Here is a 19413-nt window from a genome sequence, read left to right on the forward strand (position 1 = left end):
ATACTAATGGACAATAGCTTTTACAATGGTTCTCCATGTGTTACCATCTTCAGCCATATGCATCCATGGCTATAATCAATTAGGTCATTGTCCGACCAGTTGCCATCTCTTGGGATTCAGCAAAGAACTTTCTTGGTTCACCTGCCATCCATCTGCCTGCCTACAATGTTACTCAACTCTGTTTCATTTTCATTGCTATGATTATTACTTTTCCACTCCTGTATGCTTCCTGATCCATTAGTTTGTTGTGCTTTCTCTTCCAATAATTACAAACATAAATAGCCTCAGTTTTTGAATGATTTTCCATGTCTCATTCCGATACGTCAAACCTCATAGTATACACTGATGATAGAATTTCCTTTTCAGATACTCTGGAAGATTTCAGTTACCAAAAGCACTATAGGCTATTTTTAATCTTCTGTTTTTCTTCCCCCTTTTATTGTTTCCCATCACATCATTGTCTTGAACTGCTCTAAATACAGGGATCGTCAACTAGTTCTATGTATAAGTTCATTGTCAATATGTGCTACTTTATTTTCAATATGTTGGTTATACTTTGTCTTAGTCTGATTATAGTCTATTTTCAGGTCTATTTTCAAATTTGCATTATAAAGTTTTTCCATTCATTGTTGAAGTTTATCTGCACTACACACAAATAGTTTTAATGTCATCCACAAAATGAATGTGGCTTATATATGTTCCAATATTATTCTATTTTCTTTTTCCCAAATTAAGGAGCTGCCATCTTCCTCTAGAGATGCTGAGAAGAGTTTTGATGATACAAAATCTTCTCAACAAACACTATTTTCAGTTCTAGAAAGAAAAGGAAGAAGCCACTGGAGACAGTTCACGAGATCAAATTGAGTGAATATGGGAAAGGAAATTGGTTATGAGCTGTTACAGGGAACCATCCCACCTTTCATCTATAGTGTATTAGAGAAACAATGAAACACTCATATCTGGATGGTCATACAAGATTTGAGCCCCGGTACTTTCAGTTCTCAATTTTGACCAATCTTTACAAAGTCTGATAGAAACTGTAGCATTGAAGTACATTTTCTTCAATATACCAGAGGATGATGATGGTTTCAAGGCACTTGCACCCTTGGAGACGAGATACTGGCAGAAGTGAAGCTGTGAGGGCCGGGCGTGAGCCGTGCTTCGGTAGCTCAGATGGTAGAGCACTTGCCCGCGAAAGGCAAAGGTCCCGAGTTCGAGTCTCAGTCGGGCACACAGTTTTAATCTGCCAGGAAGTTTCATATCAGCGCACACTCCGCTGCAGAGTGAAAATCTCATTCTGGCACTTGCACCCTGATTATCAGAGCCCTTTGTAGCATGCCAACCATATATGGGCATAACAGTGGAAACCAGAGTGGTGTACTGCAGCAGCACTAACAGCAAACAAGCGCAAGATGTTCACTGTAATAATTCAACAAGGCCAATTCAATGTTGTGAGGCAAGTTAGCGTGTGCAATGGCACAGACTAGTGCAGTGAGCAGCAAGACAAATTTCCACAATGACAGTGGTGTTTTAGAATATGTGGCTGCCAACTACAAATACTGGAAATTTTTGTAATGGTGCTGAACACGACAATGGGGATGTGCTGAACAAGGACACCACATGGACCTGCCAGCAGAAGTCACTCGTTCACAGCCACAGCAGGGCAACAACTCTATGCTCTAACCACTAAATCTCACCCAGACTCAGTGCCAGAGGACAGCTGGTCATCAAATGTAATCTCCAGCAGGACAGCCGACACCTGTGCAGGGGGACCGGGGGTGAAATCCCGTGCACGCCAGCCATCGTCCTCCATTGCAGGATCGGAATATCATCACAGTGGGCATCCCTTGCAATGATGCAGCAGGGAATTGCCCACACCAGTAGTAGATATGTGATCATCAAGTACATGCCATTGGTGAGGAGACCATGCAACTAGCTTACATATCAAGGATGTCGGCGCTCGGTGGAGTATCTGTGTCAGCACTGTGGGGCATGCAGGCAGCCAGCCCAGCAGAATTCTGCAGCCAGCCAGCCACTGACCCAGTGTATCAGGCAGTTCAGAGTGCCAATAAAGATTGTTACATTTGCAGCTGCCTTTCTCTGGAGCCTTCAGGGCTCCCACCTCAGCTCTACCACTCGCTTGCACCATCCTGGCTCATAGTCATCCAACCTTGCAGTGAGGATGCTATATCTTAATGAATATGTATTCATGTAGCATTTAGTAAGACAGACAGCTTCTCCTTTCACACAGTGTTCAAATGTGTGTGAATTCCTAAGGGACCAAACTGCCGAGGTCATCAGTCCCTAGACTTACACAGTACTTAAACTAAGTTGGACTAACTTTAGCTAAGAACAACACATACACTCGTGCCCGAGGGAGGACTCGAACCTCCGGCAGGAGGGGCTGTGCGCAATCTTCTTGGGACAATGACCCATGGAAACACATTAGAAGCTTTAGACACTGTCTAGCAATGGAAACACAAACAACAGTTGCGTATTAATATATTAAACTGGATAGTAAAAAATCACAGCGGTGTTTGCACAACTACATGCACGTTTCCTCATGCTTCATGAAACTACAATACCATTATGACGTAGAATATTAAGTAAGCACGAATTAGCTGAAAGATACAGTAATCCAATCAAGTAAAATGTTGTGCACCAACATTAGCATGCCAGAAGCACCACACAGTGGTGCGTTCTCCCTCTGGAGGAAGTGCATGTGTGTAAGTGAAAAAAGCCCTACTCTCAGTTGTGTTAAAACCACTTATTTTCATTTGTGTGACAAACTGTTCATCTTGGCAAAACTGTTGGTTTCACCAGCCTTATTTTGTAACTGTGTATCCTCAGCTGCTCATTCTCCCACTAACACACGACTGTCATCCTCAACGATGAGGTGACTGCACTCAAGGAAATTGTACGAGGCGGTACATTATTTTGTTACAAGCATACTTTATGTTCATGTCAGTTTGCTCATTTTCTTAGATTCCAATGTGGCTTAATACCCAATAGAATGATACTGCTTACCCCTAAAGATGTAGTATGTGACGAGTGACTTTTAGGCATTGTACCACTGTCTGCTAGATAAATTTGTTGAATCATCTGTAGAGCCCTTAGGGATTCTTTTAAATTCATTGGACACTGCCAAGGGAAAGCAGAGAGCATTTAACAGTATTCCCCTGCTTAGACCACTTTAAACAACTGTTAAATTTCAGTATCATCTAAAAATTCATAAAACGATTATTTAAAAATAAAATCTGGTGCACAATATTTATTGTACTTTATTAAACTTCAAATTAACTTGGGCACTTGCTCCAAACCAATGCAAAAACATTTAGAACCATAACACCAAAGTCTGAAAGTTGTTCCTTTGTTCTAACTCCAAACAACCTTGTTACTCTGCTGTGATTTACATACACATTGTCTACTGATGGTCGAGCAAGAAGATTAAAGGCTGGAGGCTGTGAGCCTGACAACAACTTATATTCGTGTCACATCATGAGCAATGGATAGTCAGTATCTGCAGAGAGGTCGGTGGCGGGGCTTGTACTATATGCTACTGTCACTAATGTCCACATTAGTGAGAGAGTACAAGGATGGTCATGCAGAGCTACATGTAGCACAGCTACCATAAATCTACAACCAAACTATGGCTTTGCAAAATTATAACAGAGAGAATACGTACACTATAAGGAAGAAAGAGTTCAAAGTGAGAAAGACACAAATGTGAAATATACACAATGTTAGGCAACCTTTCTTGCACTATCCGCACTTCTGTAAAATTTGGAAAAGAAATGGCAAATCAAACCCAACTATGGGCACCATATACACTCATGCTCATAAATTAAGGATAATTGCAGAATGTGGTGTCACACAACATGCACTACACAAAACTGGCACTAACCGCATAGGCGCATAGGGAACACACACAAAACAGATCTGTAAGTCCACGGTATTGGTGGTAAGTTGAGAAAACCGTCCCGAAACACATGTGCTACAAAACGCCACTGTTTCCTGAGCACGTACCCCAACATCAATATGAGATATGATCACCATGCACACGTACACAGGCCGCACAACAGGTTAGCATACTCTGGATCAGGTGGTCGAGCAGCTGCTGGGGTATAGCTTCCCATTCTTGCACCAGTGCCTGTCGGAGCTCCTGAGGTGTCCTAGGGGTTTGAAGACATACAGCGATACGTCGACCAAGAGCATAACAGACTTGCTCGATGGGGTTTAGGTCTGGAGAACAGGCAGGCAATTCGCCTGATATCTTCTGTTTCAAGGTACTCCTCCACGATGGCAGCTCGGTGAGGCCGTGCATTATCATCCATCAGGAGGAAGGTGGGACCCACTGCACCCCTCAAAAGGCGGACACACTGGTGCAAAGTGACATCCCGATACACCTGACCTGTTACAGTTCCCCTGTCGAAAACATGCAGGGGCGTACATGCACCAATCATAATCCCACCCAACACCATCGAACCACGACCTCCCCATACAGGTCCATTTCAAGGACATTAACGGGTTGGTGTCTGGTTCCTGGTTCATGCTAGATGAAAACCCAGCGAGAATCACTTTTCCGACTATATCTGGACACGTCAGTGAACATAACCTGGGACCACTGTTCCAATGACCATGTACTGTGTTCTTGACACCAGGCTTTACAGGCTCTCCTGTGACCAGGGGTCAGTGGAATGCACCTTGTAGGTCTCCGGGTGAATAAACCCTGTCTGTTCAGTCATCAGGCAGCAGTAGCCGACTGAAACAGATGCAGCAACAGGGAAGTAAACGCTTTTGTGACATTTACGAGTTCCTAATCAGGAGTGAACTTTATTGTATCATCTGTGTGCTTTAATAGTTTAGTTTCTTAAGTTTCTGCGTGTAAATTTGATATCTAACAGCCACAGTTGTCGCGTTTTTGTTTGTGTCGGAAAGTAAACTTATTTTGTGACACATTACAAGTTCCTAATCAGGAAAAATTTTTTTGTTTCACCCGAGTGCTTCGGTAGTTAGGTTTTTGTATATCTGCGTATTACTAGACACAGTTCGTGCATTTCCGTCAGGGTCTACAGTAGAGTTGCGCAGCACGTGCCGATAGTCCATTTATCTGCATAGTTTAGTTTTCCACAGTCTTAAGTATGGACAGGGACTGCGATTGTTGTGTGCGGATGCGAGCAGAGTTGGTGACACTTCACTCTCAGCTTCAGGCTGTGACGGCTTCGGTTGCACAGCTTGAGGCTGCAGTGGATGGGCATCACTGTTGTGGGCTGGCTGTGGGGATCCAATGGACATCCAGCACGTCCGAGTCCTCCGATCGGTCCTCACCAGTGGCCAAACCAGTTACCGCTCGCACTGAGGCTGACCCCTCACCTGTGGTCGATCCCTCACCTTCGCCCCAGGGCGAAGCAGGCAGAGAAAGACTTCCCAGGCGGCCGCACATAAGGCTTCCCCGGTTTGTCTGATAAACAGGTACCAGGTGCTGTATGTGGCTGACACTGTCGCTGAGCAAGATGCTGTTGCCTCACCTGTTTCAGAGGAAACCACTCGGCCTGCAAGATCCGGGCAACCACAGAGGTTGGGATTACTGATAGTTGGGATCTCTAACGTTAGGGGCGTTATGGGGACCCTTAAGGACTTGGTTGACAAGAAGGGTAAGAAAACCAATCTGCACTCCGTGTGCATAACGGGTGGAGTCATTCCAGATGTGGAAAGGGCCCTCCCAGATGCCATGAAGAGCATAAGGTGCTGCCAACTGCAGCTGGTTGCTCACATCGGTACCAATGATGTGTGTCACTTTGAATCAGAAGAGATCCTCTCTGGTTTCGAGTGGGTAATAGAAGTGGTAAAAGCTGCTAGTCTTGCTTGCAAGATGAAAGCAGAGCTGACCATTTGCAGCATAGCTGACAGGTCCAATTGCGGACCTCTTGTACAGAGCCGAGTGGATGGTCTCAGAGCCTCAGACGGTTCTGCGACCGTGTAGGTTGCAGATTCCTCGACTTGCACCGAAGGGTGGTTGGGTTTGGGATTCCGCTGAAAAGGTCAGGTGTCCACTATACGCAGGAGGCGGCCACATGGATAGCAGGGGCTGTGGGGCAGGGACTCGTCGGTTTTTTTAGGTTAGAGGGTCTTGGGAAAACACAAGAAGGGCTTCAGTCACAAAGGGTGCAGGCTGAACACAGGAAGAATGTTAATACAGGAACCATTATATAACAGTTGTAAATTGTTGTAGCAGTGTTGGGAAAATACCAGATCTCCAAGCGCTAATAGAAAACACTGATGCTCAAATCGTTATAGGCACTGAAAGCTGGCTGAAGCCCGATATAAGCTCAGCTGAAATTTTTGCGAAGAACCTAACGGTGTTCCGATAGTATATGCTAAACATGGTTGGTGGTGGCGAGTTTGTCGCTATCAGAAGTAGTTTAACTTGTCGCGAAATTGAAGTAGATGCTTCCTGTGAGCTAATATGGGCAGAGGTCATTGTTGGCAACCGGAATAAAATAATAAATGGATCTTTTTACCGACCTCCCAAATCAGATGATACAGTTGCTGAAAGGTTCAAAGGAAACTTGAGTTTGATTTCAAACATGTACCTGACTCATACGATAATAGTTGGTGGTGAATTTAATTTACCCTCGATATGTTAGCGAAAATATATGTTTAATTCCAGAGGTACGTATAAAATATCATCCGAAATTGTGCTAAACGCATTCTCTGAAAATTATTTCACACAGTTAATTCATGAGCCAATGCAAATAGTAAATGGTTAAGAAAACACACTTGACCGCTTAGCAACAAATAATCCTGAGTTAATAATGAGCATCAAAACCAATTCAGGGATTAGTGAACACAGGGTTGTCGCAGCGAGACTCTATATTGTAATCCCCAAATCCTCGAAAAATAAGAAAAAAATATACCTATTCAAAACTGCAGATAAAAATTCACTTGATGCCTTCCTGAGAAACAATCTCCACTCATTCCAAATTAATAATATAAGTGTAGACCAGATGTGGTTTAAATTCAGAGAAATAGTATTGACAGCAATTAAGAGATTTATACCAAATAAATTAATAAATGACAGAGCTGATCCTCCTTGGTACACAAAACGGGTTAGAACACTGTTGCAGAAACAACGAAACAAACATGCCAAATTTAAACAGACGAAAAATCCCCAATATTGGCAATCTTTTACAGAAGCTCGAAATTTAGCGTGGACTTCAATGCAAGATGCCTGTAACAGTTTCCACAACGAAACTTTGTCTCGAAATCTGGCAGAAAATCCAAAGAGATTCTGGTCGTATGTGAAGTACGTTACCGGCAAGAAACAATCAATGCCTTCTCAGCGCGATAGCAATGGAGATACTATCGAAGACAGTGCTGCCAAAGCAGAGTTACTAAACACAGCCTTCCAAAATACCTTCACAAAAGAAGACGAAGTAAATATTCCAGAATTCGAATCAAGAACAGCTGCCAACATGAGTAACATAGAAGTAAATATCCTTGGAGTAGTGAAGCAACTAAAATCACTTAATAAAAGCAAGTCTTCTGGTCCAGACTGTATATCAATTAGGTTCCTTACAGAGTATGCTGATGCATTAGCCCCATACTTAACAATCATATACAACCATTCACACAATGAAAGATCCATATCCAAAGACTGGAATGTTGCACAGGTTACACCAATATTCAAGAAAGGTAGTAGGAGTAATCCACTAAATTACAGGCCCATTTCGTTAACGTTGATATGCAGCAGGATTTTGGATCATATATTGTGTTCGAACATTATGAATTACCCCTAAGAAAATGGTCTATTGACACACAGTCAACATGGGTTTAGAAAACATCGTTCCTGTGAAACACAACTAGCTCTTCATTCACATGAAGTGTTGAGTGCTACTGACAAGGGATTTCAGATCGGTTCGATATTTCTGGATTTCCAAAAGGCTTTTGACATTGTACCACACAAGCGGCTTGTAGTGAAATTGCATGCTTATGGAATATCAACTCAGTTATGTTACTGGGTTTGAAATTTCCTGTCAGAGAGGTCACAGTTCATAGTAAGTGACAGAAAGTCATCGAGTAAAACAGAAGTGATTTCTGGCATTCCCCAAGGTAGTGTTATAGGCCCTTTACTGTTCCTTATCTATATAAATGATTTTAGAGACAATCTGTGCAGCCGTCTCCGGTTGTTTGCAGATGACGCTGTCGTTTATCGACTAATGAAGTCATCAGAAGATCAAAACAAACTGCAAAATGATTTAGAAGAAATATCAAAATCGTGCAAAAAGTGGCAGTTGACACTAAATAACGAAAAGTGTGAGGTTATCCACATCAGTGCTAAAGGGAACTCATTAAACTTTGGTTACATGATAAATCAGTCTAATCTAAAAGCCGTAAATTCAACTAAATACCTAGGTATTAGAATTACGAACAACTTAAATTGGAAAGAACACATAGAAAATGTTGTGGGGAAGGCTAACCAAAGACTGCATTTTATTGGCAAGACACTTAGAAAATGTAACAGACCTACTAAGGAGACTGCCTACACCACACTTGTCCGTCCTCTTTTAGAATATTGCTGCGCAGTGTGGGATCCTCACCAGATAGGACTGATGGAGAACATCGAAAAAGTTCAAAGAAAGGCAGTATGTTTTGTAATATCGCAAAATATGGGAGAGAGAGTCACAGGAATGATACAGGACTTGGGCTGGAAATCATTAAGAGAAAGGCGTTTTTCGTTGCAACGGAATTCCAATCACCAACTTTCTCCTCCGAATGCGAAAATATTTTGTTGACACCGACCTACATAGGGAGGAATGATCACTACGATAAAATAAGGGAAATCAGAACTCATACAGAAAGATACAGGTTTTCATTCTTTCCATGTGCTATACGAGATTGGAATAATAGAGAATTGTGAAGGTGGTTCGATGAACCCTCTGCCAGGCACTTAAATGTGATTTGCAGAGTATCAATGTAGATGTAGACTGTGTGTCTGGAGACAACTGTTCCCCTGGCTGCGGTAAGGTCTCGAGAAAGGCTACCTGCAGTACTCCGTGGCCGTCTGTGGGCACTGATGGTGAGATACCGGTCTTCTGGTGGTGGTGTACATTGTGGACATCCCATACTGTAGTGCCTGGAAACGTTTCCTGTCTGCTCGAATCGTCGCCATAATCTTGAGATCACACTTTGTGGCACACGGAGGATCCGTGCTACGACCTGCTGTGTTTGACCAGCCTCCAGTCACCCTAGTATTCTACCCCTCGTAATGTCATCAATATGTGCTCCTTGAGCCCTTTTCAACACACAGTCACCATTAGCACGTCTGGAAACATCTGCACCATACTCTGACATGCACCAACACACCTCTGCGTATGTGGACTGCTGCCAGCACCACCGTACGACGACCGCAAGTCAAATGCACCACATGGTGATACCTCAAGGTGACAAACCCGCAAACCGCCCATCATAGCGTTGTTTCACTCTGTATCAGCATTATCCTTAATTTATGAGCATGAGTGTAGTTTAGAATGAGAAGTTATAGAACACAGAAGGGAAGAAGATAACTGTCCAAAATTACAAGCCTCATCCAAGCACAACTGGCACCAAGAAGACCCTACAAGGGAAAGGCAGAGAGGATACAAAGAATAGTACGAGGATAGACCTGTGGCATGGAAAGGGAGGTAGCGCTGCAATGGCCGGGGCCCAGAGGTGGCACATACTCACAAAAGAGATGTGAGCCCATTGGGAGTCATTGGGTGAGAGGTTCACGATAAATGCAAGCTAAGTAGGGGCCAGTGCCGAAGACTGCTCTCTGTAAAACCAAACACGGAGTCCATCTGGACTTAACAAATTATTTTTTTCCAACTCTTTCAGTTGCTTCTTTACACCAGGGATGCCTATTACTGTGTACTCCATACAGGAGTCTGTGCGATGATCCTCCTACAAAAACTAAAACTTCAGCTTTCCTTTTTCTGCCTTCTAGTGCCAGACCAAACTGGTCAACAAGTGACTGAATAGAAGCCTTTGACCCATTTAGTGATTTTACATATGAACACCATTTTGTCAGGTTCTCGGCAAGACCTTTCGCTAAGTTACGATGTTGGAAGTAGTTGTACACTTTGCGCATCAATCTTTTTGTAGGCGGACAAACTTCTAGTAACTTTTGCTTGTCATCATTTGTGCGATCTTTTTTGAACTAAGGATGCAACACTCCAGTTCCACAGCATTTTCCGAATTTTGTTATTAAACTATGGTGGGTCTTTTCTGTCAAAAATCCACTTATCAGTACAAACTTCTCCACAGGGTGCTTTACAATCCATTTAAACCATGGCTGTAATTCCTCTACATTCATCATATTGGAACTAAATGATGTCCATTCATTGTCTAAGTGGGATGCTAACAACTGCTTATCTAAGTTTTGTAGCAAAAATATTGTTCTTGCCTTCTTGATGGATTTATTAACTTGAATAAACATCATCATTATAATATCATGATCACTAATCCACCTCTATTCTGAAACCTCGGTAAGGTAAGGCCTTTTTGTAATTACAAGGTCTAAAATATTTCTATTGCATGTAAGCTGTCAAACTAGGAGACAATTTTCAGAAAACCTGTTCAAAAGTACTTCTTCACACATTGACTATTATTCATTCATGGCTGTTTACTAATCCAGTCATAGACAGGAGATCTTACATGAAAAGTCTAGTTACCTTTAATCATCCAAAATCCTCCTCTAAAAAAACTACACATCCAAAAATCTTTGTTAAGAGACAAATTAATAAACTAAGATGGTAGAAATTCAAAATTTTTTCTCTGTCATGTTGTGCCATGCCAATATTACATGTAGTTCATCAGCTAGTACTGGTACTAGTAGCCAAACAGAGGAGTGATGGAGGGAAAGCGGTGGGGCGGGGGAACATTTCGTATGGATTATATACACTACAATACCACACAGACATGCTGAACACTAAGGGAGAAATACACACATCAAAGAAAGTTTTGCATCATCTCAGTTCTGAGAGTTCCGGAACCTGTACAGAAAATTGGAATAACATAAACAACATTTTCGCCCTTTTTATTGCTAATGAAAACTACACTTTGCATGTTGTACCACCGTACAGCGAGACCTTCAGAGGTGATGGTCCGATACCTCTAATACCCAGTAGCACATCCTCTTGCACTGATGCATGCCTGTATTCGTCATGGCATACTATCCACAAGTTCACCAAGCTACTGTTGGTCCAAACTGTCCCACTCCTCAATGGTGATTCGGTGTAGATCTCTCAGAGTGGTTCGTGGGTCACGTCATCCATAAACAGCCCTTTTCAATCTATCCCAGGCATGTTCGATAGGGTTCATGTCTCTGGAAAACATGCTGGCCCCCATTATCCTCAAAGAAGTCATTCACAAGATGTGCACGATGGGGGCGCGAACTGTCATCCATGAAGATGAATTCCTCGCCAATATGCTGTCGATATGGTTGCACTATCAATCGGGGAATTGCATTCACTTATCGTGCAGCAATTATAGCGCCTTCCATGACCCCCCAGCAGTGTACGTCGGCCCCACATAATGCCACCCCAGAACAGCAGGGAACCTCCACCTCACTGGGCAATGTGTCTAAGGCGTTCAGCCTGACTGGGTTGCCTCCAAACATGTCTCCGACGATTGTCTGGTTGAAGGCATACGCGACACTCATTGGTGAGGAGAATGTGATGCCAATCCTGAGCCGTCCATTCGGCATGTTGTTGGGCCCATCAGTACCACGCTGCATGGTGTCATGTTTGCGAAGATGGACCTCACCATGGACATCGAGAGTGAAGCTGCACATCATTCAGCCTATTTTTCACAGTTTGAGTCTTAACACGATGTCCTGTGACTGCATGGAAAGCATTATTCAAAATGGTGGCCTTGCTGTCAGGGTTCCTCCGAGCCATAATCCGTAGATAGCGATCATCCACTGCAGTAGTAGCCCTTGGGCAGCCTGAACAAGGCATGTTATCATCAGTTCCTGTCTCTCTGTATCTCCTCCGTGTCCGAACAACACTGCTTTGGTTCACTGGGAGACAGCTGACACTTCCCTTCTTGAGAGCCCTTCCTGGTGCAAAGTAACAATGCAGACGTGATCGAACCGCAGTACTGACTGTCTAGGTATGGTTGAAGTACAGACAACACGAGCCGTGTACCTCCTTCCTGGAGGAATGACAAACTGATCGGCTGTCGTACCCACTCTGTCTAATAGGCGCTGCTCATGCATGGATATTTACATCTTTGGGTGGGCTTACTGACACCTCTGAACAGTCAAAGGGACTGTGTCTGTGATACAATATACGCAGTCAACGTCTATCGTCTATCTTCAGGAGTTCTGGAAACCTGGGTGATGGAAAACTTTTTTTGATGTGTGTATTTAAAGAAACAAGATGAATTACGAAGACTGCAAATGTCCATTATGCACAAAAGGAAGCAAGAAAGTGATAGTGTGTGGAAGACAGTATATCAGAATATTAAATGGCTTTCCTATTGATGTACTTTCTGTGTAACAGTTAGTAAACAACTTTTCTGCATTCGTGAATGTTCTCAAACAGTGTGATTACTGTCACTAGATTAGAGCACAATGTGTTTAGGTCACATAAAGCACAGGCTTTGCAGCAACAGAAAGCTTGTGAAAACAATAAAGAATGATGCAAGAACTACGGCGTACAGACACGTCACAAATACAAAGTGAAGTTTCTATTCAACACGCCCAACTTATGCACGATGAGAAATTGCGTTTCTTTCTTTCCTCCTGCCTTTATTAAATGGTCACCTTTTACTGAAGATCACAAGAAGAAAGAATGAGCAGAAAATGGTATAAATGTAACTGATATATCATTATACATATATTAACAACATAACACAGTAATATTACATTTAATTAACTTTTCACACAGCTTATCGACATTTACACAATGTCTCTGATGGGCAATTGCTCCTCAATCAGCAAATGTAATAATCTTTTGATTTCATCACTACATAATGTTTTAATTGTTTTTCATTATACTTACCAATAACGGATTTCGCAAAGGACCTGTTCTTCAGTGTAGCTAAACCTAAGTCACCAATTTTTACACTTCCAGTAGTGCCAGTTATAAATATGTTGTCACACTTGAGATCCCGGTGTATTATTGGTGTTGAGCGGGAGTGCAAAAACATGAGTCCTTTAAGTATTTGGCGACACCATGATTTCAAAACTTTAGGATTGATTTTCTTAAATCGACGTAGATAACTGCAAACAAAAAATTATATTATTATTACAGCACCTAGAGCATCCCCCTTAGAGAGAGAGAGAGAGAGAGAGAGAGAGAGAGAGAGAGAGAGAAAGAGAGAGAGAGAGAGAGAGAAAGAGAGATATGGAGGAAGGGGGCTGGCTAGTAACGTATTGTATGAAGCACAAGTGAATACAATAAAGTCTGAAGTAAATATTACAAAGCATCAATTTACTATACTCTAGTAAGTCTCCAGACAGTATCCTAGAAGAATGTTGCAAATAATGAAACCATCTAACACAAAAAGGTTAAGTTTAGTCACTATACAGCTTACAGTATAGCATAATTCTGGAACTTAAAGTACTTGAATAATGTTTGAAGAATCAGATGCCATTAGTTTAAGAATTCTGTGCAAGAATGTTTTGCTCTTTTAACACTATCTAAATCAACTGCTTCCAACACCACAATGATGGTCGAATGCAACATGAAATTGGTGTGACTACGTAATGAATACTTAGTTCACACTCTAATGACAACAGATCATTTCGTTTCGCCTTTACTTTCTCTACTTGGTAATAAAATATCCATTTAAATTCAAAATTAGTCATACATAATATTTACTACAGTATTTTATTAAACTGCAGGATTATGACCTAACTTCCAACCACAGCAGCTTGATTAAGAAGTGAGCAAGAAAAAGCAGTACACCCACAACTTTGAATTTGCACTTCAATACAATCCATTTTCACATGTTTCTTATGAAGCAAAACTACAGTCATTGAGGTATCAACGGCATCTTCATCAATTGCACGTGGAGCAACACTCACAGCTGCACAAGAGACAGCACATTTAAATTTCCCATTGGTATGCCATCGAGTGAGCTTGCTCTTCTATTTCTCACTATCTCTGATGGGAGTGTCATGAATACACTGCACCAGAGGGCACTAAATTCACATGGCCTCAATGCCTGCAACTCCAATTGGCTGGTTCACCTTTTAAGCATCCACTCAGAACTTCGCCCACAGAGATTCGGTGTATCTATAGACTTATCAACATAAGTGCAGAAGGCTGGAGTAAGGAAATTACACTGACCTGGAATGACACTAGTAGGCATTATTAGTTACCATTGACTTAAGCGATTGTTTCTATCATGAACATTACCATCAATGTAAATAACTCAACACTACAGAGGGACCTACAGTACTTCGAAGTTATGTATATCTCAATTATTAAGAGAACATATCTCAGTTATTAAGTGTACATATTACAAATAACCGTATTACTCTGTTACCTTTTTGTAGACATCAGAGTGTTGTTATTGGCCACCTCAACTACTGAGTGACATGTCAATCTCTTAAGTCAACTGTCAAAAACACTGTGTTACTTTCACATTCTGAGCTCACAAAACTGCTTGAAAGATATTACTGTAAATGCAAGCCAAAAGAATGATAATATCACCCTACATGTTGGATGGTAATTCCATAGTCTGGCTGCTGCTAGGGTCCAAGCTATGGTGTGGGAGAGACAGACTGTTGCAGGGAGTACATTACTTGTTTTCAGATGGCAGACACATATGTGAAGAGGTTCCAATGTGCTTTGTGCACAATATGGCCATCGTTCCTTGTGATGGTCAGACTTGGTCAACAGCAATGTTAATGAGCACATCTGTTCTCATATTCACATGCAGTGCAACAACAGACCACTGACACGTACAAATAACCCACAAACCTCGATACTGACCAGCTGGCCAAATGGAGACCCACACTGAGGCCCCTTTCAAACTCTAACCGGTACTTATAATGCTCACACATGTTGCACCTTCTTGTCTTCCACAGCGGTCATTCGACATCTGATGCTGTTCACATGCTTTATATACCCTATCAGACCTGGTAACAACACTACATGTGAACAAAACGAATGCACTCTAGTGGCCATTTTACCTGTCGCAAAGAATAACAATGCTTAATCACTTACACAGCCACATAGACATCCATGTTGTCTTTTGTCATGCAGTGTAAACACACTAGTCATCCAAAATGTTGCTAGTTGATTTATTCCCGGTGTAAATGCAATGTCAGTGCCGTAACTATGGTGACAGCTTGAGATAACAACTATAATTACACAATGGAAAGAAGAAAAGAAAAGAAAGGAAATGCACAGCACAATAACAATAGAAAGGAAGAACCAGAAGAACAACAGAAGGGCAACCAACACTACTATGAACAAAAACTGGAAAAGAAAACCATAGTTAGAAGGGCTAAAAACAAGAGAGCAGATGACTGTAGCTGGCCGAAAACAAGAACAGAAAGGAAAAGCCAGCCACTGTGCCACACATTAAAACATCCATCCAAAAAGCATTAGAGTGGAGAACACAAAGGGACAAAGGGCATGCGCTAAAACTTACATAGAATGATAAAACCCACCGTCAAGCATAAAATGTAAAACTAAATTAGCCGATGAGGCGTTGTTAGCTAAAAGTAATGGCAACAAGTCCAGTAACTGAAGAGTCCATCATAGGACAGCCAAAGGAGGACAGCTCACCGAACTATGGGCCACTGTCAGCCGGGCGCTGTACCGACACTGAAGTGGGTCATCACGGCGCAGGAGGTAGCTGTGTGTCACCCTAGCATGGCCAATGCGGAGCAGGCAGAGAGCTACAGAGTCCCTGCAAGAGGCCAGCATGGAGGACTGCCACACATTCGTAGTCTCCTTAATGGCACGCAGTTTGTTGTGCGTGCTGAGGTTATGCCATTTCGTCTTGCAAAGCCGCAAAACCTTACGGCGTAGTACTGAATGCAGGTCAGTGGCAGAGCAGCTGATCTCCACAAGCGGTTTCCGCGTAAACATGACCTGAGGTCCAGACAAACACCACTGAACGACCAGACCGTTCCCAAGCATAGATGGATTCATGGATGGTCGCTATCAAAGGATGACAAGGGTAGCAGTGGGAGAGAGCTTGTAGGCTGCTCAAGGAGTTAGTACAAGGAAGAAACACCTCACCAGGGCACGAACGGATGTGCTCAAGGGCACGAGATATAGCCACCAGCTCAGCAGTGAAAATACTGCAGCCATCAGGCAAGGAATGCTGTTCAATATGCCCTCCATGGACTTACGTGAAGCTGACATGAGCATCAGCCATCGAGCCTTTGGTGTAAACCATTTTGTGGCCTCGGTACTTGTCAAGGAACGAGACGGAGTGGCAGATGAGAGCCGTGGGGTTAACTGAGTTCTTAGGGCCATCTGAAAGGTCCAGGCGAAGCTGCAGCCCCGGTGTACACCATGAAGGTGTATGTGAATGAACCTCAAGTATAGGTGGGAAAGGCAAGGACTTTAGTTCAGAAAGAAAGGACTGGACACAAACTGCAATTGGAAGGCCTGACCTGGGCCGCCGATGCGGGAGATGAACCGCCATGGGTGGGAAAAGGAGACGGTGATTCACATGAGCAGGAAAACTATGAACATGTGCTACGTAACTGGCCAGCAGTTGTGCACGCCTAACCTGCAATGGAGGGACTCCGGCTTCCCCAAGGATGCTAGTTACCGGACTTGTCCTAAAAGCTCCTGTTTCTAGGCAAACGCCGCAGTGGTGCACTTGGTTGAGTAAACGAAACGCTGAGGGAACCGCCGAACCATAAAACAGACACCCATAGTCAAGGCGGAATTGAACAAGACCTCTGTAGAGCTGCAGCAGCGTAGAGCGATCTGCACACCAATTGGTGTTGCTCAGCCAGCGGAGGGTACTGAAGTGCTGCCAGCACTTCTGCTTAACCTGACAAAGGTGAGGAATCCAAGTCAATCAGGCGTCGAAAACCAGTCCTAAGAATCAATATGTCTCCACTACAGTGAGTGGATCATCATCACGGTAAAGTTCTGGTTCTGGACAAACGGACCGACGCCGACAGAAGTGCATAACACACGACTTTGCAGCCGAAAACTGAAACCTGTGGGCTACAGCCCATGACTGCACCTTGTGGATGGCTCCCTGTAGGCGCCACTCGACAACACCAGTACTGGTGGAGCATAATAAAATGCAGAACTTGTCTGCATACAGATAAGGTGTGATGGACAGGCATACAGCTGCCGCTAGACCATTAATGGCCATTAAAAGTAGAGATACACTCAATACAGATCCCATTATCCTGGATACGGGGGGGAACTATGGGACACGGAAAGTACAAAGCAACAGGAAATTCTGGATAAAAATTGGGAGTGGGCCTTGGAGACCAAACTCGTAAAATGTGGCAGGGATATGACGTCACCAGGTCATGTCATACGCTTTCCGTAAATCAAAGAAGACGGCATCCAGGGGTTGGCATCTGGAAAAGGTTGTACGGATGGCAGAGTCTATGGACACAAGATTGTCAGTGGTAGAGCGACCCTGGTGGAAGCCGGCCTGACCTGGAGCCAGTAGGCCACGTGACTCCAGGACCCAACCCAACTGCCGACACACCATACGTTCCAGCACCTTACAAAGAAAATTTGTGAGGCGGGTGGGCTCATAGCTCTCCACTTCTAGTGGGTTTTTCCAGGTTTGAGCACCAGAATGATGGTGCGCTCCTGCCACTGCGATGGAAAGACGCCATTGCACCAGATCTGGTTGAAGAAGACGAGGAGACATCGCTTGTAGTCAGTTGAGAGATGTTTAATCATCTGACTGTGGATCCGATCTGGTTCAGGAGGTGTGACAGGGCAATGTGCAAGAGCACTGAGGAGCTCCCACTCTGCAAAGGGGGCGTTATAGGATTCACTGTGGCATGTAGTAAACAAGAGGACTTTCCCTTCCATCTGCCGTTTGGAGTGCAAAAGCCTGGGGGGGGGGGGGGGGGGGGGGGGTAATTCTCCGACACAGAGGCATGAGCATAGTGCTCAGCCAAGTGTTCGGCAATCGCATTTGTATCGGTAGATAACACACCATGTATGTTAACGACAGGGACACCTGCTGGGGTCTGGTACCCGAAAACACGTTTGATCTTTGTCCAGGCATGGGAAGTTGACGCATGGCATCCAATGGCCTAGACATATATCTCCCAACACTTCTGCTTCCATTGTTTGATAAGCTGGCGAATGCTAGCACGCAGCCATTTGAAGGGTATGAGGTGCTCCAGGGAAGGGTGCCACTTATGCCGCTGTAGAGCTCACTGACTCGACTTAATTATGTTAGCGACTTCCGGCGACCACCAAGCAACTGTCTTTTGCCGGGGGCACCCTAAAGAGCGAGTGATCCCGATTTCTGCCAAAGAAACAATTGTTGTAGTCACCTTCTCAACCATCACATCGATGTTACTGTGTGGGAGAGATTCAACAGTGACAGCAGAGGTGAAAGTTTCCCAGTCCGCCTTGTTTAAAGCCCATCTGGGCAGGCGTTCATTGGCTTGGTGCCGAGGCAGTGACAGGAAGATAGGGAAGTGATCACTACCACACAGGTAGTCATGTGCTCTCCAGTGGATGGATAGGAGAAGTCCTGGGCTGCAATGTGATAAATCAATGGCCTAGTAACTACCTCGAACCACACTAAAGTGTGTGGCAGCCCCAGTATTAAGGAGGCAGTGGTCGAACTGAGACAGTAAAGTTTCAACATCTCTGCCTCGGCCAGTAAGCACGGTGCCACCCCACAAGGGGTTATGGGCATTAAAATCTCCAAAAAGTAGGAAAGGTTTTAGGCAGCTGATCAATCAGTGCAGTTAATACTTTCAGGGATATTACACCATCTGGAGGAAGATATACATTGCAGACAGTTATTTCCTGCGTCGTCCTTATTCTGACAGCCACAGCTTCAAGATGGGTTTGAAGGGGCTCAGGTTCACTACAGACTGAGTTTAGGACATAAGCACAAACTCCACCTGACACTGAATTACAGTTGCTATGGTTCCTGTAGTATCCCTTATAGATGCGTAGGGCAGGGGGTCTGCATTGCCGGGAACCAGGTTTCCTGGAGGGCAATGCAGGAAGCAGGTGTTAAGCTTAACAGATGCCATAGGTCAGCCAGGTGGTGGAAAAAACCGCTGCAATTCCGCAGGAGGATGATATCATCGTGAGACTGGGAAGGCATGGAACATTCAATGAGGCAGTTTACGCCTCAGGGTCACCTGCTGCCACCGACTTATTGCCCGAGCAGTTTATATCCATTCTGCCTGAGGGCCCGGCGAGATCTAGGTCCTCAGCGGAT

The 19413-nt window shown here is 43.8% G+C and overlaps 1 protein-coding gene across 1 annotated transcript in view; it reads right to left on the reverse strand.

The window, feature by feature from the left end:
* LOC126470079 (uncharacterized) overlaps positions 1 to 19413 on the reverse strand; it is a 325220-nt gene that overhangs the window by 181431 nt on the left and 124376 nt on the right. The window contains exon 7 of the mRNA XM_050097591.1: positions 13047 to 13267. Within this exon, the coding sequence (XP_049953548.1) occupies positions 13047 to 13267 (221 nt within the window). The remainder of the gene's footprint in view (positions 1 to 13046; positions 13268 to 19413) is intronic.

This window comes from Schistocerca serialis, chromosome 3 (assembly GCF_023864345.2).
Source record: "Schistocerca serialis cubense isolate TAMUIC-IGC-003099 chromosome 3, iqSchSeri2.2, whole genome shotgun sequence".
Classification (NCBI taxonomy): domain Eukaryota; kingdom Metazoa; phylum Arthropoda; class Insecta; order Orthoptera; family Acrididae; genus Schistocerca; species Schistocerca serialis.